The sequence below is a fragment of the Hippichthys cyanospilos genome, chromosome 17 (assembly GCF_059441005.1).
Source record: "Hippichthys cyanospilos isolate Australia breed blue-spotted pipefish chromosome 17, RoL_Hcya_1.0, whole genome shotgun sequence".
NCBI classification, from domain to species: Eukaryota; Metazoa; Chordata; class Actinopteri; order Syngnathiformes; family Syngnathidae; genus Hippichthys; species Hippichthys cyanospilos.
This window is the reverse complement of record NC_142385.1, coordinates 17008125-17032137: the sequence shown is the minus strand read 5'-3', so window position 1 is coordinate 17032137 and position 24013 is coordinate 17008125. Positions and strand designations below refer to the sequence as shown.

At 64.3% G+C, this 24013-nt stretch overlaps 5 protein-coding genes across 7 annotated transcripts; all 5 read right to left on the bottom strand.

The window, feature by feature from the left end:
- Nucleotides 1–123: 123 nt before the first annotated feature.
- minpp1b (multiple inositol-polyphosphate phosphatase 1b) lies at nucleotides 124–3937 on the bottom strand. Of its 2 annotated transcripts, XM_088438334.1 has the most exons (7): nucleotides 2895–3934; nucleotides 2557–2748; nucleotides 2239–2433; nucleotides 2063–2160; nucleotides 1874–2004; nucleotides 926–1059; nucleotides 124–849 (listed from the first exon to the last, which is right to left on the bottom strand). In XM_088438334.1, exons 1-7 carry the CDS (start codon nucleotides 3415–3417, stop codon nucleotides 596–598), a joined length of 1527 nt encoding a protein of 508 aa, XP_088294460.1. In that variant the 5' UTR covers nucleotides 3418–3934; the 3' UTR covers nucleotides 124–595. The 2 variants fall into 2 exon arrangements, with proteins under 2 accessions (XP_088294460.1, XP_088294461.1); XM_088438335.1 differs by lacking the exon at nucleotides 1874–2004 and having other exon boundaries at nucleotides 2895–3937.
- On the bottom strand, nucleotides 3897–6491 carry acta2 (actin alpha 2, smooth muscle). Its single transcript, XM_088438341.1, has 9 exons — nucleotides 6332–6491; nucleotides 5973–6103; nucleotides 5773–5901; nucleotides 5553–5663; nucleotides 5400–5484; nucleotides 5148–5309; nucleotides 4769–4960; nucleotides 4522–4703; nucleotides 3897–4235 (listed from the first exon to the last, which is right to left on the bottom strand). The coding sequence occupies exons 1-9, from the start codon at nucleotides 6441–6443 to the stop codon at nucleotides 4092–4094; spliced, it is 1248 nt and encodes a 415-aa protein (XP_088294467.1). The 5' UTR covers nucleotides 6444–6491; the 3' UTR covers nucleotides 3897–4091.
- Nucleotides 6492–7576: 1085 nt separating this feature from the next.
- On the bottom strand, nucleotides 7577–15020 carry noc3l (NOC3-like DNA replication regulator). The gene is made up of 25 exons (XM_088439658.1): nucleotides 14688–15020; nucleotides 14177–14333; nucleotides 13955–14110; nucleotides 13097–13848; nucleotides 12616–12639; nucleotides 11952–12150; nucleotides 11781–11889; nucleotides 11552–11706; nucleotides 11388–11486; nucleotides 11178–11311; nucleotides 10931–11092; nucleotides 10767–10860; nucleotides 10517–10692; nucleotides 10323–10451; nucleotides 10126–10257; nucleotides 9984–10064; nucleotides 9745–9845; nucleotides 9596–9668; nucleotides 9471–9534; nucleotides 9332–9403; nucleotides 8751–8932; nucleotides 8213–8341; nucleotides 8042–8139; nucleotides 7892–7976; nucleotides 7577–7831 (listed from the first exon to the last, which is right to left on the bottom strand). Exons 1-25 carry the CDS (start codon nucleotides 14877–14879, stop codon nucleotides 7715–7717), a joined length of 3672 nt encoding a protein of 1223 aa, XP_088295784.1. The 5' UTR covers nucleotides 14880–15020; the 3' UTR covers nucleotides 7577–7714.
- Nucleotides 15021–15639: 619 nt separating this feature from the next.
- Nucleotides 15640–21287, bottom strand: nploc4 (NPL4 homolog, ubiquitin recognition factor). Its single transcript, XM_088438329.1, has 17 exons — nucleotides 21119–21287; nucleotides 20413–20493; nucleotides 20139–20248; nucleotides 19819–20058; nucleotides 19274–19322; nucleotides 19052–19146; nucleotides 18861–18984; nucleotides 18173–18352; nucleotides 18004–18090; nucleotides 17866–17937; nucleotides 17636–17762; nucleotides 17404–17564; nucleotides 17252–17323; nucleotides 17055–17147; nucleotides 16874–16990; nucleotides 16699–16801; nucleotides 15640–16535 (listed from the first exon to the last, which is right to left on the bottom strand). Exons 1-17 carry the CDS (start codon nucleotides 21236–21238, stop codon nucleotides 16375–16377), a joined length of 1992 nt encoding a protein of 663 aa, XP_088294455.1. The 5' UTR covers nucleotides 21239–21287; the 3' UTR covers nucleotides 15640–16374.
- A 502-nt stretch (nucleotides 21288–21789) lies between these two features.
- On the bottom strand, nucleotides 21790–23972 carry pde6gb (phosphodiesterase 6G, cGMP-specific, rod, gamma, paralog b). 2 transcript variants are annotated; one of them, XM_088438358.1, is made up of 4 exons: nucleotides 23563–23972; nucleotides 22690–22865; nucleotides 22550–22590; nucleotides 21790–22201 (listed from the first exon to the last, which is right to left on the bottom strand). In XM_088438358.1, the coding sequence occupies exons 2-4, from the start codon at nucleotides 22833–22835 to the stop codon at nucleotides 22125–22127; spliced, it is 264 nt and encodes an 87-aa protein (XP_088294484.1). In that variant the 5' UTR covers nucleotides 22836–22865; nucleotides 23563–23972; the 3' UTR covers nucleotides 21790–22124. The 2 variants fall into 2 exon arrangements, with proteins under 2 accessions (XP_088294484.1, XP_088294485.1); XM_088438359.1 differs by lacking the exon at nucleotides 23563–23972 and adding an exon at nucleotides 23423–23554.
- Nucleotides 23973–24013: the final 41 nt, after the last annotated feature.

The following is a 24013-nucleotide window of genomic DNA, read 5'->3' as shown; positions in this document are numbered from 1 at the left end:
GCTTGAATTCTTTCGTTTTCGCGAAGCGAATAACCTCGCCGAGCTCGTCCTTCTTCGGGCTCCAATCGCGCAGTTTGCGCCGCTGTGCACAAAGCCTCGCGCGAAACGAAAGGAGGTCGGAAACGCACCCAAACGCATTTTAATCACCGTTTTGCAAGCGAGGGGAAAAGTTGCAAAAATATTGGCGCTGCTCGTTTTCATCGCCGCAAACGCCCGCCGCGTTACACTTCGTATAAGGCGTCACACACAGTATACGTGAAGCGCAGGCCATTGGAGGATGACTCGGGCGGAATGCCGATGGCCGCAGTTTGTGACTGATTTGCAACTTTGCAAGTCGACCTTTCCGCTGCGGAGGTCGCTCCCAATTTTTTCTCTGCAGATCCGAGTCCCCGGGTTAGGCTTCAGGAGTCAGGAGAGAAACGCGTCAAAAAAACGGCCTAAACCAAAGGCACTTTTGACTCTTCGGCGTCCTGCTCTAATGGGGCCAGAATGAAAATGGGGCACCGCGCAGCGGGAGAGGCTCGGGGCTGGGGAGGCGGGGCCTAGGCACAGTTTCCCTTGCCGCAGACAAGGCAGACGCGGGCGCGAGATCCGCTCAGAGCTCAGTGTTGGGTCCGCGCCCGGCGGCCGAGCCCTCGCAGGCCCGCCGATAGTCGCATCCGTCCAACAGGTGGCGGTAAGCCGCCCGCACGTCGCGGTACAGCGGCGCGTCCTGGTCGGGCAGGTCCGGGAAGCGAACGGGCTCCTCGTTGACCAGCAGCTGCAGGCGGGGGCCCCCCGCGCAGTCCCACAGAACCAGGAGCACGTTGGCCGCGTACGGCACCAGCAGGCTGGACCGAAAGCGGCGGCCTGCGGGGGGAGGGGGGTTCGGGGTCGGAACGGGGCCCGGTCGGCGGCCGGGTCGGCGGCCGGCTCGGCGGCCTACCGTGCTGCGTTTGGTAGTTGTCCGCGGCGGGCGGAGTCTCGTCCTTGTAGAGGCCCAGCAGGCCGAGGAGGGGCAGGATGGTCTCGGCGTGGCCGATCAGGACGGAGGCGGGGTCGGGGGGAGCGTCGGTGGCCCTGCGAAGCCAAACGCCACGGAATTATATTGGTGCCGCCATCGCGAGCGAACAATTAAAGATTGTGAGCGAGCAAAAACGTCTTTTGAGAAGGGAACAAATACGGAGCGCACGGCGATAAGGGCCGTAGCGAGCGACGATGGAATTGGAGCGCGGAAAAACTTGTCGCTCGCGACGGCCCTCCCTCGCTCAACACCGAGCTCTCCGCTCGCTCGAGGTGCGTCCCCTCCGCCCGCTCGGTTCGGCACGCGCGTTACGAATGTGCCGCAAAGCGAGCCGATCAGAGCCGGCGACGACGCGTCGACCGACTGCTCGGTCCCCGGTTAGATGGCTTGCCGTATCCGCCCGGAAAAAGCAAAGGAGACGGCGTCGACACCGACTCGGGCGTGAGAAGGTGGACTTCTTCGGAAAGGATGTACGGGCGTTATTTTCAACAATATTCCCGAATCTTCTCGTGCGATAGAACTCCCTTGTTGGTTTTGGGACTCCAATGATATTGGTCCACCTTCTCCCAGCCACCCAAGTAGGTGCCACGCCATCTGCTTTGCTCTTTCCGGGCGAACGCCACAAGCAATCTCATTGGAGACCCGGCTGTCAATCAATGTAATCGATGCTCAAAATCCATCGTCGCTCGCTCAGACTCTAATCCTGATTTTTTCTGCGCTCAAAATCTATTTTCGCCTGCTCAGTCTTTCATCGCTCCCTCGAGACGGCGGCACAAATACAATTCCGTAAACGCCGCCCGAGAAAACGTCGCCCGAGAAAACGTCGCCGGAGCGGCTTTGGCCTCGGGGTTAGCCGGGGGGCCTCCCGACCTTCGGGGCCGTCCCGCCTTGTCCAGCGTCCTGAAGACGTGGTGGAAAAGCGGGCAGCTGGCCAGCAGGTTGATGGCGTGCCCGTGCGCCCTCTTCCAGAACAACTTCAGGTCGCACTTGTACTCCAGAACCTAGGAGACAGGGAGGGAAGCAGGCCGGCGCCATACCGCCAACCCGGGCGCCGCATACCTGGGCGTCGCGGGGCTCAAACAGAAAGCACCAGGGCGAGTGCAGCGACTTGATGGCCAGCTCGTAGGAGCAGAGGAAGAAGGCGGCCTCCAGCAGATCTAGGCCACCCGCGCCCCGTTAACACTCGGGGGGGACCCTGGCCGTCCTCCCGAGGGCAGGGCAGCGCGCGCGCTAACCTGCGGTCAGCTCGGCCGGAGGGAGCCCCAGTTTGTCGGCCACCTTCTTCCTCAACGCTTCCATCTCCGGGCCCTTCTGGAACTTGTGCACCTCGGCCAGCGCCGTGAGATTCTTCTCCACGGCCTCCACGTAGCCGCGGCAAGCGTCGAAGGCGCGCAGCAGCCCGTCGTCCACCCGCTGGCGGCGGCGCACGGCTGCCGCCCGCCCGCAGAGACGCAGAAGAGCATTGCGTGACGAGAAGCGCAATCGGGGTCGGGACAGGGGAGCCGAAGAGCCCGGGGACTCGGGCTCGGGCTCCGGGCCGGCCGGCCGCTTACGAGAGAGGCCGGCGCTGGCGTACAGTCCTTCCTGGAAGGCCTCGGCGCTGGCCACGCATCGATGCTTGGAGCTGCTGAGCACCTGGACGCGGTCGGCGCGCAGCGGCTCCTCCCCCAGCAAGGACGGAAAGCGGGCCGACAGGCGGGCGGCCAGCCGCCGCATGTCCTCTCGGCCTTTGGCCGCCAGCTGACCTGCGGCGAGCCAAAGCGGGGGCGTCGCTACAACATATGCCGTCGGGCTTAGTCGCCGGAGGGCTCCCCCCGGCTCGGTGGGCGGCGCGGACGTGTCCCGAGCGCGCGGCTGCGCTTTGGCGGGCGGGTGGGTGGCCGGCCCTCACCGTCCATGTCGTCGGTGTACCACACGTCCCAGCGGCGCAGGGCGTCCAGGCTCCAGGCCGCCGAGCCTCGGCCGTCCCCTCGGGCCGGCGGGGCGGCGGCCGAGGCTCGTCGCAGCAGGTCGCCGAGCCGGCGGATGGCGCGGATGCTCTTGGCGGTCGGGTAGCGGCTGCCGTGGCGGACGACGGCGCTCAGGTGCAGCGGCGAGCAGCGCTCCCCGCTCGGGGCCCTCGGGGCGCCGGCGGCGGTCCCGCGGTAGGCGGCCGAGTCCTCGTAGCGCGTTTTGGAGCCGAAGCGAGCCGCGAAGTCCGGCACGTCCGCCGCCGCCGCCGCCGCCGTCGCCCAAACGAGCAAGGCGACGCACGTGGCGACGGACGTGGCGACGGAGGACAACATTTCGCGGAGCCGACGACTTGGGGGGCGCTCGCTGGGCTGGCGGCAAAGCGTCGCTCTTGTTTTCTTCCGCGTCGGTGACGTTCCAACTCTCGTTTCCGGGTTGCCGACTCCAACTCTCGCGTTCGTCATTGGGAGTTGACGTGCGCTTTTTTTTCTTCTTCTTCTCTTACATTACATCAAATAGCCCTGTCACCGTCCTGTTCGCGGAGCCAATGTAGTGCGGGAAGCGCGTCGCTGACAAATTTTCGGTTCTGACGGAAAAAAAGGTGTCCTCGATGTTAAAAGGAAAACGAATGAGTAGTGTTCGCAACGGGAAAAAACAAGGCCGACGGTCTTCCCGCAACGACGGATCACAACAACGTCAAAATTGAACATTGAAAACGGGAAAAGAGAAATCGGAGGCCTTCCCGGAAAACTGCACACATTTGGCAGTTAAACGTTGTTATTATTATTATTTTATGACGAGCATTGAAACATGAGGCCAGCTGTGTCGGGAGTGAAAATAAAGGTATTGGCCCCTTCCTCCGCGATTGACTAATTCACACACACGCCAAAAAAAATCTTCATTGTGAACTCACTCTTGATTGGTTTTCGACACGGTACCCACATTCTCACTCAGCGAATGATGTTTATTTGCTTTTGACCCATTCAAACGCTTTGCACTCGACACGGTGACACAGTCGAGTTTGGGATTGGGATTAGCCTTTTTTCATCTGGAGGCCGCGCCCCCGGGGCGCCCCAGACGGAATCCCTCCCAAGGAGGGGGGCCTCCGGCCGGGGACGTCCCCTCCCGCCCGACCGACCTAGAAGCACTTTCGGTGGACGATGGACGGGCCGGCCTCGTCGTACTCCTGCTTGCTGATCCACATCTGCTGGAAGGTGGAGAGCGAGGCCAGGATGGAGCCGCCGATCCACACCGAGTACTTCCTCTCCGGGGGCGCGATGATCTGGGCGGGGGGGAAGCAAAGGCGTGGACGAACCGTTCACTCCTTCCAATCCCTTTGGCCATTTCTGCTTTTGCGAGCGCCAAATGGCCTTCTGAAGGTTTCCTCTTTTCCCCGGGTGGACTTTTTCCTTCCCTCCCTTCCGTTCGGGGGATGCACCTGCGTGCGGTTCCCGCTCACCCTTTGAGAGCGCGCCCGTCCTCGGCCGTCCGAATGGACTTGACCGGTGGCCCCCCCCCCGTCAGGAGCGCGACACGAGCCGCGCCGGCGGCTTTTCGACGGCGCTCACCTTGATCTTCATGGTGCTGGGCGCCAGCGCGGTGATCTCCTTCTGCATGCGGTCGGCGATGCCGGGGTACATGGTGGTGCCCCCCGACAGCACGTTGTTGGCGTACAGGTCCTTGCGGATGTCGATGTCGCACTTCATGATGCTGTTGTAGGTGGTCTCGTGGATGCCGGCCGACTCCATGCCTGCGGGCGGTCGGGCGGGCGCGGCGTTAGCCCGGCCGGCCCGGCGAGCGAAGGGGCCGACCCACCGATGAAGGAGGGCTGGAACAAGGTCTCGGGGCAGCGGAAGCGCTCGTTGCCGATGGTGATGACCTGCCCGTCGGGAAGCTCGTAGCTCTTCTCCAGCGAGGACGAGGTGGCCGCCGTGCCCATCTCGTTCTCGAAGTCCAGGGCCACGTAGCACAGCTTCTCCTTGATGTCGCGCACGATCTCGCGCTCGGCTGAGGCGGGACAGGCCGCGCTTCAGCTGGCGCGCTCCTACCGATCGCCTAGCTTTCGCCAATCTGGCCGGCCCGCCCGGCGCCGAAGGATACGTTTGGCCCGGGGACCTTCCTTTGTATGGCGAGGCCTTACGCGCCGACAACTTTCAAAGCTAACGCCGCGCGCCGCGGCAAGGGGCCGGGGTACCCGTGGTGACGAAGCTGTAGCCGCGCTCGGTCAGGATCTTCATGAGGTAGTCGGTGAGGTCGCGCCCGGCCAGGTCCAACCTCATGATGGCGTGCGGCAGAGCGTAACCTTCGTAGATGGGAACGTTGTGGGTCACGCCGTCGCCGGAGTCCAAAACGATGCCTGCCGGCGGCGGGGGAGGAGACGGGTCGGTCCCCCGGCGCGGAGCGGGCGGGCGATCGGCCGGCCGGGCGGGCGGGCGGCGGAGGGCACCTGTGGTGCGTCCCGAGGCGTACAGGGACAAGACGGCCTGGATGGCCACGTACATGGCCGGAACGTTGAAGGTCTCGAACATGATCTGCGCCGAGGCACGTGCGCCACGTCAGGAACGCCAGCGGGAGGCGCGCGGCCACCCGCGAGGCCCACCTGCGTCATCTTCTCCCGGTTGGCCTTGGGGTTGAGCGGCGCTTCCGTCAGGAGGGTGGGGTGCTCCTCGGGGGCCACCCGCAGCTCGTTGTAGAAGGAGTGATGCCAGATCTGGCCACACGCGCTGTTCAGGCGGGCGCGCGACAACGAGGAGGAGGAGGGGGAGGAGGAGGGGGAGGGGGAGGGGGGGGAGGAGGAGGAGGAGCGGCCGGCCGCGCACCTTCTCCATGTCGTCCCAGTTGGTGATGATGCCGTGCTCGATGGGGTACTTGAGCGTGAGGATCCCGCGCTTGCTCTGAGCCTCGTCGCCCACGTAGCTGTCCTTCTGGCCCATGCCCACCATCACGCCCTGCCGCACGCGCACGCACGCCGTCAGGCGGGACGGCGTCGGCGAAGGGCGGCGACGGCGACGGGGGCGACCTGGTGCCTGGGCCGGCCCACGATGGACGGGAAGACGGCCCTGGGCGCGTCGTCCCCGGCGAATCCGGCTTTGCAGAGTCCCGAGCCGTTGTCGCACACCAGGGCGGTGCTCTCCTCGTCGTCGCACATGGCTGCAGGCAGGGGGGGGCTACCACACTGACACACACACACGCGCGCGCAGATGCCATGACGCGCCCGACGACGGACACGGGCCGAGACAAGACTGGGCCGGAGTCCCAGTCCGGCGAGACGGGCTCCCCATTTGGGCACGCGCCGCAAAGGCGCGAAGGGGAGGCCGCCACGACGGCGGACGGAGAGGAGGAGAAGTCGAGGAGCGAGGCCGGAAGGGGCGAACTCACCGCGGGCGCTGCTGGCGAGGTGTCCGAGTGAGCGAGTGGCGGGCGAGTGAGGCTCCCATCTGTGGGGGCACCTTAAGAAGCCTCCTCCTCCTCCTCCTCCTCTTGCTCTCATCCAGCCAAACAAGGAGCGGTCCCCCCTCTCCTCGCCGCGGTCCGTCCGCCGGGCTCCTTTTAGGGCAGGCCTCGGGGGAGTCGGCCGACGGCGCGGCCCCGCCTTTCGTATTGGCCACGTCCTCGCGGCCTTTCCCCTCCGGGTCCCGGTCCCCGTCTAGATCCGAGCCGGTCGGTGCGCGTCGGCCTCCCGGGCGAGCGTCGGGGTTCCGGGCGCCGAACTGGCCCGGTCCTCCGCGGGGCCCGGTGACCTTAGGCGGACCCGGCCTCGACCTCCCGGCCTCGGGCCCGACCCGCCGGCCGCCGTGGCCGCGCCCCTCCGCCGGCTCCACCAATCGCCGCCGTGCCTTTTCGACGCTGCCGGTGGCCTGCGTGGGATTGTGGGTGATGTAGTCGCCTATTCCCACGAAAACGAGGATGAAGAGGTCAAAAGCGAGGACGCCAGCGCGCGCACACTCGCTTGACCTTAAAAGGAAAGCGGACGACGCTTCCTGCTCAAGCGTGCGCGTGCGTCAAAAGTGAAAGGAGTAAAGAAGCAAAACTCGCGAGTGTCATCAAGTCCTAAAAAGGAGCTGAGGAGACGCGAGAGCCCCCAACTCTTTCACCCACCCCCGCCCCACGTGCGGGAGGGGCCACCAATTGATCACCTCCTCATTTCTTTCACATACGCGCGGTCTTGCTGGACTTTGACCGAAAATGGGAAAACGTTCGGACTCGAGACGCTCGAATGCGATTGGTCGGCGGGCATCCGTGTAGCCGCCGTGGAATGCGCGCTCGAGCGTTTTCGTGGTCCCGTTTGGTAAAGATTGTGGAATGCGGAGACTGGGGGGGGGGGGGGGGTAGCCAGTGCAGTGCTGCTCCCTGAGCACGGGGTGGTGCTGCTGCTGCTGCTGCAAAAAAAAAAAAAAAAATCACTCAAAAGAAGCCGTGTTTTTCCTCCGATTCGGTCAGGCAGCCAGATTCCCGGCGCCTTCCTAATCTTTCATACCAAGTCGACTGTTCTGAGGTGACGAGCAGAACCATTTAGCGCTTCGGCCCGCTTTTCCCTTGCAGTCGTCAAAATTTAAAACGTGCAACAACACACCGTTTATGACGCGGGTATGACTTGGGCCATTGGAAAAGGACTTCTGTACACGTGGTTTTGATGCCACTGGCGATTTATTTTGGCGTTTGTGCCGCGAGAAGAAAAAAAAAAAGAGAACAAACAGAAATGTAAAAAAAATACATTTCTTTTCTGAGTTTCAGACAGAACCAGCGCTTGTCCGATGAGCGTCAAGGTTTGTGCCGAGCAGAAAAGTCGAGCTCCGACTCCCGACTGGAACTCAGGGCGTCGTCAACAAGCCGTCGCAGGTCGCCATCCAGCAGCGACCGATCCACGCCGAAAACCTCCTGGAAGCCAAACCCCAAACGGAATTTCGGGTGAGCGCGAGCGCGCGCGTGAACGCGCACCTTCTTCTTGTGCCTGGGCGGAGCTAGCGGGAGGTCGAAGCTCATGTCTTTGACGCGGTAATCCTCAAAAATCTGCACCGGCAACCTGGACAGGAAGTCGCCAAAGGTGAGCCGGGCCAGCGCGGCCAGCGCGGCCGGCGGCGGCTCTACCTGCGAGCCAGCTCCGGCGGGAGCGCGGCGGCGCCTTCGCTGGGAGCGCCGCGGCTCAGGTGCGACGCCAGCCGACGCACCGCCGGGTGGAAATGTCTCTGCGCACACGTGGACGCGCGGGTGACTTGAGCCGAACCCGCGCCGGCTGCGCGCGCGCGCGCGCGCGCGTACCTGCAGCGTGTGCAACTCCCACAAAGCGGTGTTGTGCGCGTTGCAGTGCTCGGGTCGCTGCAGTTCGGGCAGGTACGCGCCGCTGCCCTGAAGCTCATTGTCCAGCAGGAAGTCGCACCTCGGGAACGACTGGCGCGGCGGCAGCGCGTCAAATGGCGGCAAGGGGGAGGCGCGAGCGAAAGGGGGAGGCGCGAGCGAAAGGGGGAGCCGCGAGCGAAAGGGGGAGCCGCGAGCGAAAGGGGGAGCCGCGAGCGGAAGGGGGAGCCGCGAGCGAAAGGGGGAGCCGCGAGCGAAAGGGGGAGCCGCGAGCGAAAGGGGGAGCCGCGAGCGAAAGGGGGAGCCGCGAGCGGAAGGGGGAGCCGCGAGCGAAAGGGGGAGCCGCGAGCGGAAGGGGGAGCCGCGAGCGAAAGGGGGAGCCGCGAGCGAAAGGGGGAGCCGCGAGCGAAAGGGGGAGCCGCGAGCGAAAGGGGGAGCCGCGAGCGGAAGGGGGAGCCGCGAGCGAAAGGGGGAGCCGCGAGCGAAAGGGGGCTTCGCTCACCTGCAGCGCGGCCCTGGCGGCGGCCAGGAGCGCCACGCTGGCGTGCGAGCGCACGTGCAAGCTGAGCGCGCCCAGCCGCTTGATGAAGGCGCCGGCCCTCTGCAGGCTGACCCGCTTCCTGCGCCCGATCAGCATGACGTCCAGGCAGCGCAGCGTCACGGCCACGTCGCCGTCCTGAGAGCCTGCGACAAGTTTGAAGCTGAGCGACCCGCAATCTCCCGCCGCGAGCAAAATGAGGAAAACCCCCTTACAGTCTAAACGCGTTGGGAAAAAAAAAGGAGAAGAAGAAGAAAAGCCCATATCATACTGTCAAAGGCCTAAAGCAGGGGCGCCAAAGTCCGGTCCTGGAGAGCCCCCGTCCAGCCCGTTTTCCGTCTGACCCGATTTCAGCTAAAATGGCGGCTTTGCAAAAGCCCGATAACAATCGCGGCGACTTGAATCGGAAAACGGATCCCGGGGGACTCTGGCGGACCGGGCTCGGGCGCCCCCGTCCCAGAGCGACCCGAAGGCTCCCCCGAACTCGCGACCAAATTACGGGCGGGGCGCTTGGCTGCGCCGCGAGAGCCGCCACGGGCTCTCACCTGCGTGCAGCCGGGGCAACATGGCGTACAGCTCGGCGTAAAAGTCCTGCGGGTCCACGTTGAGGACGTCGCCTGCCGCGCACAAAGGAGCGAGGTCACCGGCGCCCGCACGCCCCGGGGCGCTGGCTCGCCAACGCACCTTGGCCCGACAGGATGGTGAAGACCGTCTGGATGCAGTGCAGTCTCTCCCGATCGCTCAGATCCTGCAAGGCGGGCAGGCGGCCGTCGCACGGGACCCGTGGGCGGAGTCCGCGTCGTACTCACCCCTGACTGGATGAGGCGCTGGAGCGCACCGAGCAGGTCGTCAAAGAACTCCAAGTTGATCAAATGGGCAAAACTGACAGGAAATGACATCGCAGTTGGAGCGAGCGAGCGAGCGCGCGGGCGGGCGGGCGGGCGGGCATGCGTGTTACTTGGCCAGCCCCTCCAGCACGGCGGGAATGAGGACAGACTTGCGCGCCTTCTTCAGAATGCGAAAGTAGATGAGGAAGACCATGTTGAGCGTCTCCGTGTGCTGCGGACGACAAGGAGACGCGTGGCGGCGCAAGCGATGGCGGGGGGCGCGGCGAGCCAACGCCGAGGCTCACGGCGAGCTTCAAGAACAAACGTCGGCGCGACGGGCCGGCTTTTTTCCGACGAGGGGCGGGCTCACCGTCTTCATCTTCTTGTCTTTGCTTTCCGCCGCTTCGGCTTCCAGGAGCTCCTGCTGCAGTTTCTCCTCCGCCTTCTTCCACTGCGCCGGCGGGGACAAGCGGAGTCGGTCCCGGGTGGTGGGGGTGGGGGCGGGGCGTTACCTTGCGCCGCGTGCGCGACAGCTGCTGCTTCTTGTCTTTGTGGCGCATGGGCTTGACGGCGGGCGCGCTATCCCTCAGATCCTTCTGGACCAGCGCTTCGTGGATCCGCACGCTCAGCAACGTCCGCAGCATCTGCGCGAGCGTCGGGCCGGGCTCGTAGGCGCACGACGGAAGGGCTCGGGGCGGCGGGGGCTTACCTCGGGCCTGACGTCGTAGTTGAGGCTTTTCACCAGTCCGGAGATGACGCGAACGGCGGCCAGCGTCGCCCCGCCCGCCTTGTCCTGGCCAAAGAGCTCGGCGAAGGCGCGGCAGCACACGTCCGACACCTGGGGGGGGGGGGGGGGCGCGGGGGTCAGGGACGGGTCGGCGGCGGCGGCGCGGGGCGACTCACCGTCTTGGCGGGGTGGTTCATGAGCGGCGCCAGGGCCACCAGGATGTTGTTGTGGAAGTTGAAGTGCGGCAAGGCCCGCAGCAGCTCGCACAGGCAGCGCACGGCCACCCCGGCCAGGCCGGCGTAGCGGTCGGCCGACACCGCCCGCTTGGGCTTGCTCCTCTTCTGCTTCCAGTCTGCGGCCGACGGAAAAGGGCGTGGGCGTGGGCGTGGGCGTGGGCGGGCGCGCTTCGCCCCCGCCCGGCCTCACCTTTAATGCACTGCTCCAAATCCTCCAGGAACAACTTGTACTGGCTCAGCAGGCCCTCCTCAAAGTCGCGCAGCTGCCGCGTCTCCTTCTTCACCTGGGACGGCGTCGGCAGCGTCAGCGCTGGCCGGCCGGCGCCGGCCGGCGCGCCCGCCGCGATGCGCTACCTTGGCTGCTTTCTCGGCGGCGGTCAAAGGTCGGATCTTGTAGGTGGGGGCGATGTCCTTGAAGATCTCCGTCAAGGACACCATCGCCAACTTCCTGACCGTCACGGCCACGCAAGGGTCCGTCTCCATCAGCATGCCGCGCAGCTGCTTCACGCACTTCATCTAAGCGGAAGACGCGCCAGGCGTGACCAAAGGAGCGCCGGCACGCGCGCGCGTGCGGACCGAGGGGCGGGAACGCCGTTCTGACGTTGTTGGCGGGATCGGCGATGACGGCGGACGACAGGCGGGCGATGATCGACTTCTTGTCCCTGATCTTGCGCGCCCTCACTTCCCGCTGTTGCGCCGGGGTCAGCGGGGCGCCGTTCGCTAGCTCCGCCGCTCCTGCAGACAACGGCGAGCGTTGCGGCGGCGAGCGCCGCCTTGACCTTTGTCGCGTTTCCGGCTGAGACCGACCGACCCTTTCGGGGCTCCGGAAGGCCTTCCTCGTCCCCGTCCCCGTCCCCGTCCCCCGCCTCTTCCTCGCCTTCCCCGTCCGCCGACTCTTCCTCGTCGGCCGCTGCGAACGCAACCCCCGTCGGCGATTCAGCGGCGGCCTACGCGCTCGGGAGCCGAACGCCTCACCTCTGCGCACGCTGCGCGGGATGAGTCGCGTCTTGTCTTTGATGGGCAGCAAGTGCACCACTTCCTCCTCCGGCACGGCGACCATCTTCCTGGGAATCTTCTCGTAGCCCGGGACCGCCTCCGACTTGCGCTTCTTAGCCCCGTGCGCCGGCCCGCTGTGACGCGCGCGGGAGCCTCACAAACATCTTGCAGGCGCGCGCCAGAGAGTGCGCGCGTGCGCGACAGTTACCATGATGACAAGTCCCTCCTGAGGAAGGAGGACATCCGCTGCAGGTCGCCGTCGTCCATCATGTCGGTGGGCAAACTCTCCAGGAAGTCCTCCTCGTCCGCATCCTCCTCTGCCACGACGCGAGCGTCACGCGCGGCCCGGCCGCGGGTCAAAGGGCGAGCCCGCTCTCACCTGGCGGCGCGACGGCGTCGAGCGGGCGCGGCGCTGGCGCCGCGCCCTTGAGCGCCTGCCGCACGCGCTTCTGCTCCTTGCGCCGCTTCTTGTCGCAGTTCTGCCGCTTCATCTGCCGGTTCTGCAGCTTGTTCGCCAGCTTGACGCCGCTGGTCTTCAGCAGCCGGCGGAAGGACGGCCGCCGCTTCTTGGAGCGGGTCTGCGACCCGCCGCGTGACGCGGAAAGACAGCATGGCCGCTTTTAGACAGACGGACGTCTTCCGTTTGAGTGATGAGTCGCAAAGCCGGCAAATTTGTGCGCCTCCTTGCAGCGACTGCATCTCGAGGCTCGTGCCCTTACGGCTCTCCGGATGACGCCCCCCCCCCCCTCCCCGGGCAGGCGAGCGTTCGCCCGAATGAGCAAAAACCACATCTCCAAGAGCGACAAGACACTGGCGGCGGCCGCTTTGGACCTCGGGGTTGGAGAACCAATGCGGTTTCTTGTACAGGGTTAGGGTTTCGGACTTGAGAGAAATGTTCGCCAAGTGTTTGCGTTTTAGTGAACTGCGGCGGCGAGAGCAAATCGAATGAGCATTCGGAATCGAGCCCAGCCCCGTGACGCGCATCGCTGAAAACATCAAGACGACGACGAGAGCCGCACAAGGCGTTCGTTTGCGGCACTCACCGGAGCCATAACGACGGCGAAAAGGTTTCAGGTCGGCGGATCCAACGCGCGTGGAACCAGACTTGGCGTTCCGGAAAGAGTCCGCCCGGCTTTCCTTCTTCTTTCCGCGTTTCATGGCGGGTGCAGGACCGCCACCTATCGGCGAGGAGGGTGAACGGCGCGCGTCAACCGCCGGGTCTCCGCCCGGGAGCCAAAAAAAAACAAAAAACAAAAACCCCTAACGCCCCCCACCTCGCCGTCCGGCGCTTCTTCTTTTCGTTCGTTTACCGCCGGGCACCCTTGTGGCGGCCTCGGCCCCGGAAGCAAAAGAGCATCATGGAGCGCATCCCGGCCGGAACCAAGCCGGAGCTGAGCGGGGGGCGGGGGAAAGGCGGGAGCCCCCCCCCCAAGGCGGGAGCCCCCCCCCCAAACTCTTTCAAAGGAAGGGAGCACGCGGACCCGTGTGCGAAAAAAGGCTTTATTGGAGCGGGCCGGGTCAGGCGTAGCCGCACTTGTGCGCCCTGAAGTTGCGGCGGTCGGCGTAGGCCTTGCCGCAGCGGTCGCAGACGAAGCGCTTGGCGCCGGCGTGCACCTGGGCCTTGTGCGTGCGCAGGTGGCCGCCCTGCGTGAAGGTCTTGGCGCAGACGTCGCAGGCGTAGGGGCGCTCGCCCGTGTGCACGCGCTGGTGCAGCTTGAGGCTGTTGGCGTTGTTGAAGCTCTTGAGGCAGCGCGGACAGGCGAAGGGCCGCTCGTCCGAGTGCGTGCGCCCGTGCGTGCTCAGGCTGCTGCGCTGGCTGAAGGTCTTGCCGCAGCGCTCGCAGGCGTAGGGCCGCTCGCCCGTGTGCACGCGCCGGTGCACCTTCAGGTTGGCCGCCTGCCCGAAGGTCTTGGGGCACACGTCGCAGGCGAAGGGCCGCACGCCGCTGTGCGCCCGCAGGTGGTTCTTCAGGTTGGCCGCCTGCCGGAAGCTCTTGGGGCACAGCTGGCACAGGAGCGGCTTCTGGCCCGTGTGGATCAGCAGGTGGGTGCGCAGCGCCACGCCGCGCGTGAAGCCCTTCTGGCACACGCCGCAGCGGAAGGACTTGCCGGCCGCGTGGCCCCGGGCGTGCCGCCGCAGGTTGGCCTTCAGGGTGAAGCGCCGGCCGCACGCCTCGCAGGCGAAGGGCTTCTCAGAGTCGCCCGACGGGGACGGCCCCCCGCCGGAGGGGGGCGCCTCGCTCTTTGACGCCGGCTTGGCCGCGAGCGGGCCGGCGCCTGCCGGGAGGCGGAAAACAAAAACACGCGACGGCGGCGAGAGGGGATTTGGAAAATCGCCCGAGCGGGGGTGGGGCGGGGCGGGGCGGCGGGGCGGGGTTCTCACGTTCGGCGATGGCGTTCAGGTCCACGCGTCCGCGCTCGTCTTTAACGCTGACGGCCAGGATCAAAGGCGTCTCCTCGGGCGCCCCGTCCCCTTGGCGCAAATCCCTCGGCGCGGCGCCGAGATGCGGGGAGGGGATGCCGTACGAGTGCTCCGCCCCTGCGCGGTCGGACGGGCGGCGCGGTTAGCCGCGGGGCGGCGGGGCACGCGGCGCTCGCCACGTACCCTGGCGGGCCTTGTTGAGGACGGAGATGATGGCGACGGGCGGCGGCCGGCCGACGGCGGGCCCGCCGGCGCATTCGGGTTTGAAGGCTTCCACGATGTTGATGATCTTGCCCAACGCCTCGTTGGCCAGCGTCTCCAAGACGGCGGCGAAGCACACCTGGGACAGCCGGCCGACAAAGCCGGAAGACTCGGATTAATACGGCTCGCCTGCGATTCTACTCGCCGCCGGCCGGCGGCGCCGCGCGCGCGAGAAAAAAGCCCGCGTGACTGGGAGCGCTTGGCTGAAGGGGGCCCGGCCGTCACTTCGGACCGCTGTGATCGCCCGCCTGACTAGCGCGGAAACGGAAAGTGAAAGACAAAAGTCGAGAAAGGAAACGCGGCTTTTTCATCCTCGGCGTCGGTGGCGGAGGAGAGCCGAGAGCAAAGGTGACGCGCGTGCCACTTTCGGTCGCCACATCCAACACCCGATCGAGGACGAAGGCTTGCTTGCGTCCCCGCGCGTCTCGCTCACCACGCTCTCGCGGCTCTCGCGGCTCTCGCGGCTCTCGCGACACGCGCCGGCCGGCCGCGGAGCTTGCCCTCCGGGGCGGAGGCCGTCCGGCGGCTCGCTTCCGACTTTGGACTGCTTGATGAGCTCGGCGACGGCGGCGTGCACGAGCGCCTCCATGACGGCCGCCAGCTGCGCGTGCACGTCGGCGCTCATCTCGACGGATCGCGGCGATCGGCGCTTGCCCTCCGGCGCGCTTGCGAGCTCGATTCCGAGTCCTTTCGGTCGACGGCCGACTCGACTCGCCGAGCGGAAGCTTGCTGCGCCGGAAAGGCTTGATTCCTTTTCCGGGTCGAACTTCCGGCAGCTTCCGGGCGCCGACAAAAAGTCCACTCAAGTTTTTACGACCGTTTGACGCCACGGGGACGTGCAACATAATATGAAACACGTATGGCTTTTAAATAATTGGACGAGTTTCTATTTTTACGTAGTGCTGACGAAGGCAGGGAAGATGAACGTGAGCGATTGTGTGTGTGTGTGCGCGTGGAGGGGGGCTTGTGGCTGCTTATGCGCATGCGTTTGATGTCGTCTCCGGTTTTAGTCACGCCCACGCGTTCACGCCAGGCATCACCAACTTTTCGGGCTGCTTTGGTATTAAGTGGGGCCCGGCGTCCTGCATGTTTTCCACTTTTCCCTCTCAAACATACCTGATTCAAATGATTAGGATTATTTTCAAGCTTCGGCACAGCTACTGGTTTAAATCCGGCGTGTTAGGGAGAAAACACGGAGGGCCGGAATTGCCCACCCCCGCTGCATGTTTTTGTTGACTATAGCCCGGGGTGAGGGAACTCGGCCTCCCCCGGAGCCTATCCTGCCTGTTTTGCCTTTCACGCCTGCTTCGAATAATCGGAAAGCCCCGACAAATGGATGAAAGGACGCGTGGATTAAAGGCGGGACGAAGAAGAGCCAAAAGCGATTGCAATTGTTGAATTGTTTATTGGTCACACGCAGATGACGCCAAGAGGAGCCGCACGCCCCCTGAAAATAAAAGCGAAGCGGGCCCACAAACTATTTTGCCGACGTCATCCGAAGCGGGGAAAGCGGACAGTTTGCAAGGCCGAGCGGTGGAAAAACTCGGCGAGTCACGTGCCGTCCGTTTGAGCCAGTTACCGATGGGGAGCGCTCTTCCGAGGCCTTGACGGATTTCCCCGCTCGCAACTTTCCAAATTGTCGGCCTGCGCGGCCAACGTCGCGTCCGAGGTCAAATCGAGGCCAACGGCGCCTCGAGATACGAGCGCCTCGGCCAAAGCGTTTCTCGCGCCCAAATTTCGTTCGAGCAAAACGTCTACAACGAGACGCCCGCCACTAGATGGCGGCAGCGCGGCGGCTACGTTTTTGGCCCGCAAACAAAATGTGACTGCGCAGGCAATAAAGTTGCATGAGAAAGGTTTAGGGGCCAACCGGTTTTGGCAAACTATTTTGATCAGATTCAAATGGCAATATTATACAGCGTGATTCAAATAAGCCTTGATGGCGCGGGCCATCCCAACCGGGATTCCTAATTGGCGGCGTTCGAATCCTTTTCAAAGGACGACTCGCAAACCGAGGCCACTCGCATCCCGAGGCGACCTTTTGCCATCCCGTACTCACGTCAAACCAAAAAAAAAAAAAGGAAAGAAAAAAGTCAACCCGGGGAGGAGCGCGGGCCGCTTTAAGCGCGGGGCAGCCGGCACATTTCGCAGTGCTCGGTCCCGGGCTGGTTCATGAAGGTGCAGTGCGCGCAGGACCACATGGCCGAGGAGGACGGCGGCGCCGAGGGGTCGGCGGCGCCGTCGAAGCCCGCCGACGGCGACGGCTGCGCCCCCACCGTGCCTGAAAAACGCCGGCGCGATCCGCCGAGGCGCAAACGTCACCCGGGCTTGCCCTGACTCGGAACGGGCCCGAATCCGAGCCCGAATCCGAGCCCGAATCCGAGCCCGGCCCCGTTCGGGGCGCAAAGAGCAATCCCGGCGGGGCTTTGCGCACGGGAACTCACCGCAGAGCTGCTCCACGGTGGCCCACTGCTCCGACTTCCTCCACGTCTCGGCGAGGTCGGCGTCGCGCGCCTTGACGGCGTCCAGCAGCAGGCCGATGCTGTCCTAAGGGCGGGCCGGAGGCGTCAGCCGCGCCGTCGGCGGCGGCGGCGGCGACGGCGCCGGACGCCCGCTCACCCTCAGAGGCATGACCTCGTTGGTGACCAGGAAGAGGAGCAGGTGGAAGTCGGACGCCACGTCCAGGAAGGGGGCGGAGCCGCACTGGGACAAGTAGGCGGCCAGGCTGTGGAAGTCCTGGGGGAAAAGGCCAGACGGGTCCTGGAGCCGGGCCGCCCCCGAGAAGAAAGGGCCTCCTTACCTGCGTCCGTCCCAGGATTTCTCGGTTCTCGATGGGGAAGCGCTGGGCGGAGCTGAAGGTGAACTGCGGGTCCTTGGGGAAGGTGGTGGTGATCTGCGAAGGCGGGCGTCAGAGCGGCGTCCCCGCCGGGCGCGAGCGGCGTCCCCGCCGGGCGCGAGCGGCGTCCCCGCCGGGCGCGAGCGGCGCCGACAACTCACGTCGATGATGAGATACTCCACGGGAAGAGGGCGCGCCAGGAAGGTGACGTCGTTTCCAAACTTGTCCTTGTCCTGCGGGCGGACGGACGCCTTGAGCGCGGGTCCGGCGCCCCTCCCCGGCCCGGCCCGGCCCCGCCCCGCCCCGCCGTTACCTTGAAGAAGACGTCCGGGACGTACTGCTCGGGACTGGACTCTTTGGCGTAGCCCAGCTCGGGGGCGTCCTTGCAGGGCAGCAGGCACTCGTCCCTCACCAGGGCCATGCACTGGTTGGACACCTGGTAGCCCTCAAAGTGCACCTGGTTGTCGGGCCCGCCTGAGACGCAGCCCCACAAGACCGGGATGGGACACCCGCGGCCGCGGCGGGGCCGGCGCGCGCCGCCTGACCTGTGGCGAGCACCGTCACGAACTTGGAGCCAAAGTGTCCGTCGCGAGACAGTTTGCAGGGGTTGGAATGTTGATTTTGGAAGTAGCCCGCCGTGATGCACTCCTCGGCGCTCAGGAAGTGCGAGTCCTGGCGGCGAGCGGGCACAGGCCGTCCGTCCCGTGAGCAAAGGCCCCCTTTTCCCTCGGCGAAAAGCGCCCGGCGAGTACCGGCGGAAGTCGAGCGGGCCCACCTGGTTTCTGGTGAAGCGGACGGTCCCGATCCTGGTGTCCTCGGACAGCAGGTCCGAGAAAATCCAGCCCACCTGCCAAGGCCGAGCGCTTGAGGCCGAGCGGCGCCGGCGAAGGGCGGCGAGCGAAAGGGGGCCCACCTTGCGGAGGCCGAGTTTGGCGGCGATCTCGTCCACGGCCGCGGCTTTGGGGTCCTCCAGCAGTTCCAGGCTGTTCTGGGTGGCGTTCTGGACCGAAGGCCAACGGACGCCTTTAAGCTGGCGCGGGGGCCGGCGGGAAGAGAGCCCATCGGCGCTCGGGGGCCTTCACCTGCGGGGGCTCGTAGATGGCGGCCACCTCGGCCCGGATGCCCAGCGGGATGTCTTTGTGCTCCGTGTACCTGCCGTACAGGTAGCCCATCCTCTGGTTGCCCGTCTCGCGCCAGAAGTCCAGGAAGCGGTCGGCGATGGTGTGGTTCTCAAACATGATGTTGTCCACGTGCCGGTATTTCTGGGGCGCACGCACACAGGCCTCTGGGACAAAGTCGGCGCGGCGACGGCGAGCGGCGACGGCGAGGGCGAGCGGCGAGGGCGAGCGGCGCCCTCGGCTTCCGCCGAAGGAACCGTCTCGCGCCATGAACGTAAATTGCTCCGGAAGATCAAGCGTCAATCGAGTCAACATTTTAACCTGGGACAAACGTGGAAAACGCCGTGCCGAGTTTCTTCGACTCGCTCGCCATTCCCGAAGAACGAGTACAAAATTCCGGCGCCCGCCCGCCCGCCCGCCGCCAAGGCGCAACCGCGCCCGAGGCGGCGCAGGGGTCAGCGACCTTCTTTGAAAGCCGGAGCCTCGGCGCCGGGGCTGGCCGTTGACGGCGGGACCCCCGTCGCGTCATTGATTTCTCACAAACGGCGGCCGTCGAGCGGAACGCACGTTGCGATTCGCTAGGACTTTTACGACGGCTCGTAAAGCATCTGCCCGACAGGGGCTACCCCCCCGCGGCGGCGCGCGCGCGTACCTGTCTGTTGAGCGTGATGGCGCTGGGCTGGCACTTGGTGCAGATGCCCTCCGGCCAGGGGGGGTGACCCTCGCAGCCCGACTTGATCTTGCAGCTGATGTTCTCCAGGGCGGCGAACTTGCCCCTGCCGCGCAAAGCAGGTTCCCGCTGACACCCGTTCGCGCGATCGGGCGCCCCCGCGGCGCGCTCACTTGTCTGCCCCGCCGGTCAGCTTGCGCAGGTACGCGTGGAAGGACATGTGCTTGACGGGCGGGTCCAGGTGGTTCAGGTAGTCCTCGTCGAAAGGCTGCCGGAGGAGGAGCGAGGCCGCGACAAAAATCGGCTCGAGTCAAAGGAAAAGCAAAAAAGAGCAAAAAAACCCAACAAAGAAGAGAAGGCGGAGAATATGAAGGCGAGGAGGAGGCGGCTCTGACCTCCAGCGGTACGCAGTGCACGCACTTCCCCAGGGCGCCGTGGCGACACCTGTGACCGGAGCAAAGCCCGCGTCAGACAAAAGGCGTCACCCCCCGGCGAAACCGGCAGGAGGCCAAGGCTTTCAAGTGGGCAAAGGTGGCGGCGCCACCTTCCTCTGGCGTCTTTTCTTCCGGCCGTTTTTTTTGCGAATCGCGGCAGGGCTGCAGTAGCGATAATGCAATAAAACGATATACTTGAGCCCTAGTGTGCCCCTGGCGGACGACGGTGGAAGCGCGGCGCAGGTCAGCGCTACCGTAATGGCTCGCTGGCAGGATTGCCTCGACGAGGCGCCTGCGAAAACGCTTCGACGGCGCTTTCTTTTGAACCTTCTCGGCACGGACGGACGACGAGAAAGTCTTTACCTCCGAACAAATGAAAATGGCGGAGAACGCGTCGGTGGGTTCGGAGCGAACGTGTCCCGACGCGCCGCGTATTCAAGGTTTCGTTCGGCAATCATTTTCTGAACGCGGCGGGCGGCGACGGCGGGATCTGACGAGGAGCTTACAGCTGCGCGTCTCGGCTCCTGTAGATCTTGCCGTCCTGCTTGGTCAGGTAGCGGTCGATGTCGTCCTCTTGGATCCGGGGCGCCGACTGGGGGCGGGGCATCTGGAACGCGGAGGGGGCGGGCGCCGCCGAGGATTGCGGGGCGGCCGTGTCCATCACCTCGGCGGAGGACGAAGACGAAGAGGAGGAGGACGACGAGGCCGGCGAGCTGGAGGGGAACAGGAAGAGCATGTCGCCGTGCCTGCGCGGGGGGCACAAAGGCATCTTAGTGGCGCCGCGTCCCGCCCCGCCCCCCGGACTTCCGCGCCGGCCGTAGCTCACTTGATCTTCAGCAGGCCGAGGCTTTTGTTCTGCGAGAGGATCTCCCCCGTTTTGTCGCGGTTCAGGTAAAGGGAGAAGCGGTCGGAGTTGAAGCCAAACTCTTTGGCCACCTGCGAAGGCAAACGGGCGCCGGGGGAAATTCAACTCGGGAGGCGGCGCAAAAGCGGCGCCGTCGTTCGGGAGAAGCGTCGCCTTTCCAAAAGCCGGCGCGGGAAGGGCAAAGGCCGCCACGTATCGAGCGTAGGGGGACGGCTGTCAAGCGGCGGGTTTGTACCTTCTTTAAAAAGGCAGAAGCGGTCTCCCGCTTGGTGGAAGGGATTTTCTTCATCCCGTCTGGGGACTGCACTCGGACGATCTGCGGAACAAATGAGGGACGGTTTGTTTTTCAAGATGGTTTTCCGCGAGTTCCATTGGCCACGTCGGCCGGGGACGAGCGTTTCCGCAAATGTCCGGTTGACAAAGCGGCCGTCCAAAGCATCAAAGGGACGGACCGCACCGCCATCGCCGAAATGTTCTGGATTCCCGGAGCTCATCTCTAGAGGTGCCGAAATGTGGTTGGATTCCCAACACCCTGTTTTGGTCATGGAAATCGCCGCTTGATCCCTTCGTTCGGGTTCTGCTGCCGGATGCGAGACTCGGCGCAAATCAAACGAACGTGGTTCGGCCGGCCCGACTCGGAAACATTTCAAGGATGGTACCGGGACGTACCGCTGAAACGTCCGCGACCACAATAGGCGAGCGGTCGCGCGAAAACAAGGGAAATACAAAGTCAAAGTTGTCGCGATCGCTGCCGGGCCCGTCCACTTTGAAGGGGCGGCCGGCTAATTGTGCTGCCTCATCACTTGCCGCTAACGGCTAACAGCTAAGCTAGCGGCTAGCTCGGCGGCTTAGCCGGCACCGAGCGCCGGTCGGCCGCGTTAACGGCGGGGCGGGCGGGCGCGCTCGCTCGCTCGCTCGCTCCCTCCCTCCTTCGCGCTTACTATGCTTTCCGCCATGGTGCTCCGCTCGCCGGCCGCTGCTCGCTGTCGGCTGCTGCAAGTCGAAGAACGGACGCAGTGTTTGTCAACGAAACTCCATCCCGCGGCGAGTGCGCCCGTCATTTGCGTCCGATGCCGCACCGGTGCTCGCCCGGAAAACGCCCCCCACCAGACAAACGCAAAGCACCGCCGGTCAAAGGTTCCGCCCGACTCTACCCCAAAAGTCAACGTTTCGAGTGTACCGTCGAAGTATTTGTTTCACAAACGCGTTTTCTCGAATGTTCTCGACCGCCCAATCAATAAAATGAAAAATGACACCTAGCTGAATTGCCCGGGACTCCCCGGGAAAAGGAGCTCCCCGTATAAGATGTAAGTTGTTTTTTTTTTTTTTTTTCACATTGACGACAGACTTCTAAAACATTGGGCGGTTTCATCCGTTTTCTGGAGCCGCTTATCCTCACCGGGGTCGCAGGCTTGCTGGCGCCTATCCCGCCTGGCTTCGGGCTTCCCCTCCCAAAATGTGTCTGCAACGGTTCATATAAAAAATAAGATTTTTCGCAACGATTATTACAGGAGATGAAAAGAATCAAGGGACGCTGCAAGAATCCTTTTATCTTGACTGCGGTTAAGCCACGGTACCGGACTCCTTAGACCCCGACAGAAACAAACGAGGATTGGATTTTCATTTTTTTTATTTTCGTTTATACGGTAAAGAAGACAAGAGGTGAAAAGGAATGCTCTCCGTCAGCTTTTTTTTTCATTGAACTTTGCTACGTGGACCGGGCCGCAGGCCAACAACCCCCAGCCAAATGACAGCAAATGCGAAGAGACAACCGCGAGGGACGGTAGGAAAGTCTAGACGAGGAACGCGGAAGCCGAGGGATAAAGGAGAAGCGCGCGGGAGACGGTCGCGTCCTAAGCTGCGGCGAGAACGGGAAATGTACCCCAAAATAAAAACGTTTTTTTTTTCCAGAGCCGCGCCTGTTCCAGTTCTGTGTTCCGAAGCCGCTCAGATGATTCCGTACTGGGCCAGCTCGTGCAGCTCCAGGTGATTGAAGGCCTCCCACGGGCAGATGACCGTGATGTCTGAAAACACGCACGACGTGCAAACAGAGGTCACGCGCCGGTGCGTGAGGGCCTCCTCCCGAGGCCTCGACTATCAAAAAAAGCACCGACTACGGTCGCTCTCTCTAGATTTCTTTTGGAGCGCTCAGATTTCGGCTCGGGTGAGTTGCCAGGCCGCGCGGCCTTCCCGAGGCCTTGGGACTCAACTCTGCGGGCCCGTACCGGTCGAGCCATCGGATTTCAGTACGCGCATCATTACCGCATCCGTAACGTCCCGATTTCCCTCTGCCGAAAGCAAGGAAATGGGGTCGCGGCAAAAGGCGACGTGAACGCGTGTCGCGTTTTCAGCGGCGGCGTGGCAAAACTCACCGGTTCCTAAGCCTTCCATTCCCGGGATGTCGTCGCCGAACCTGCGCGGCGGGGCCGCCCGGGAAAAGTCCACAACGACAATCGGTCAACGGCGAGGGCGAACGGCGGGAGCGAACGGTTCGCGCCGGCAAAGGACGCACCCCTGCACGCCCTTCTTGGGGGGCTTGCTCTTGAACTGGCGCGTCTGCCGCTGCTTGAACTTGGGGGGGCCCTTGCGCGGGGTGGCGGGGCCCCCGCTCACCCGCGTGGCCGACTTGAGCTCCGTCTTGGGCGCCTCCAGATTCATCTCCCGCGCCCCGCTCCCGCCGATGACTTTCTGCGGAACGTACGCGGAAGGCGGTCGCTCGGGTCGGCCCGGATACCGTCCGAGAGCGGGTCCCGAGCGTCCGCTCGCGACCTAATCCTCGCCGAGGCGGATTAATGGCGTTCCCTCGGCGTGACCCCGATGCGCCGCGCGAGCCAAACCTAATCGCGGGCTCGCTTTACTAATCCGCCTTCAATCCGGTTAGCCGGGGCGAGGCGCAAGTGCTGAGTACACACCGGCGCGCTTAAGCGCCAGCGACGCTTTGTCGCCGAAACAAAGGCTTCGTCCGGCGCCGTCATCGCAGTCGGGGGATTTGCTTTTTTCGCAAATTTGTAAACCCGCTCGCCTTCACCGGTGAAAATTTCGAGTGGAGATTCAGCGCTCCGTGGAAACAAATGATACGCGGTACTAAATTGAAAAAAACAAACAAAAAAAAACACTCAATCCTTTATATGCACACATATATATGCATATATATATATATATATACATATATATATGTGTGTTTTTTCTGCGAGCGGAGATTCGTTTTGATAAATACGAGAGGATATAATTGGCTTAATTTGGACCTCTTCTCTTACGGATCCCCCGTTGATCAAAGCGTCTCAGCCTTTTCGGTTTCTCCCGGGGGGTGCACCAGGACAGAAAGTCCGAGCGGCCCCCCCGCCCCAGCGAGCCCCTCCGTCACGTACTCGCGCGTCGTACTCACGTGCCGCTTCGCTTGCGTGACCGCCGGCCGGATGACGAGACGGCAGATGAGCGGACCGCGACGACGGGCCCCTTTTATACGGCCGGGATTAGCGGCGTCACGCCTCGCGCGCTGTCGCAGACGGATGGACGGACGGGGAGAAGGACGCCCGAGTAACCGGGGTCTCCCCCCGGTTACTCGGGCATACGCTGGCGACGGGCGACGGGAAGACGGACGGCGACCGGGCTGACGTACCAAAAGGCGCCGACCGTCGTCGGCTTTAAAAAAGGGCGACGGCCGAAGCCGCGGCGAATGCCGAGAAGCGAGAAGCAAGTTTTTCCCGACAGGCGCGTCCCCCTCGGTAAACACGGCACGAACCCTCCGTCCGCGGGCGGGCGGGCGGGCGGCGAGGGCGCACCCGGAGCGGCAAAAGGACAGAAAGGCCGGCGTCCGCCCGGCCGGGACGAGGGGG

What these genes read in the sequence shown, in the direction of transcription:
- minpp1b (XM_088438334.1), bottom strand. Translation starts at nt 3,417, where the DNA reads ATGACGAACGCGAGAGTTGGAGTCGGCAACCCGGAAACGAGAGTTGGA. An exon ending in AAGGCGGGACGGCCCCGAAG is followed by an intron (nt 1,060 to 1,873) that starts GTCGGGAGGCCC and finishes TTGGCTTCGCAG; the next exon opens with GGCCACCGACGCTCCCCCCG. An exon ending in CAACTACCAAACGCAGCACG is followed by an intron (nt 850 to 925) that starts GTAGGCCGCCGA and finishes CTCCCCCCGCAG; the next exon opens with GCCGCCGCTTTCGGTCCAGC.
- acta2 (XM_088438341.1), bottom strand. Translation starts at nt 6,443, where the DNA reads ATGAGAGCAAGAGGAGGAGGAGGAGGAGGAGGCTTCTTAAGGTGCCCC. An exon ending in ACTGGGACGACATGGAGAAG is followed by an intron (nt 5,664 to 5,772) that starts GTGCGCGGCCGG and finishes GCGTGTGGCCAG; the next exon opens with ATCTGGCATCACTCCTTCTA. An exon ending in CGCCTCGGGACGCACCACAG is followed by an intron (nt 5,310 to 5,399) that starts GTGCCCTCCGCC and finishes CGCCGCCGGCAG; the next exon opens with GCATCGTTTTGGACTCCGGC.
- noc3l (XM_088439658.1), bottom strand. Translation starts at nt 14,879, where the DNA reads ATGAGCGCCGACGTGCACGCGCAGCTGGCGGCCGTCATGGAGGCGCTC. An exon ending in AGGAGGGACTTGTCATCATG is followed by an intron (nt 11,707 to 11,780) that starts GTAACTGTCGCG and finishes CGCGCGTCACAG; the next exon opens with CGGGCCGGCGCACGGGGCTA. An exon ending in TGTCGCGCACGCGGCGCAAG is followed by an intron (nt 10,065 to 10,125) that starts GTAACGCCCCGC and finishes CCGCCGGCGCAG; the next exon opens with TGGAAGAAGGCGGAGGAGAA.
- nploc4 (XM_088438329.1), bottom strand. Translation starts at nt 21,238, where the DNA reads ATGACGGGCGCACTCGCCGCGGGATGGAGTTTCGTTGACAAACACTGC. An exon ending in CCATCACGCTCAACAGACAG is followed by an intron (nt 18,353 to 18,860) that starts GTACGCGCGCGC and finishes CGTGCGCCCCAG; the next exon opens with AAATACCGGCACGTGGACAA. An exon ending in TGGAGTATCTCATCATCGAC is followed by an intron (nt 17,148 to 17,251) that starts GTGAGTTGTCGG and finishes CCGCCTTCGCAG; the next exon opens with ATCACCACCACCTTCCCCAA.
- pde6gb (XM_088438358.1), bottom strand. Translation starts at nt 22,835, where the DNA reads ATGAATCTGGAGGCGCCCAAGACGGAGCTCAAGTCGGCCACGCGGGTG. An exon ending in CCCAAGAAGGGCGTGCAGGG is followed by an intron (nt 22,591 to 22,689) that starts GTGCGTCCTTTG and finishes CCCGCCGCGCAG; the next exon opens with GTTCGGCGACGACATCCCGG. An exon ending in AATGGAAGGCTTAGGAACCG is followed by an intron (nt 22,202 to 22,549) that starts GTGAGTTTTGCC and finishes GCGTGTTTTCAG; the next exon opens with ACATCACGGTCATCTGCCCG.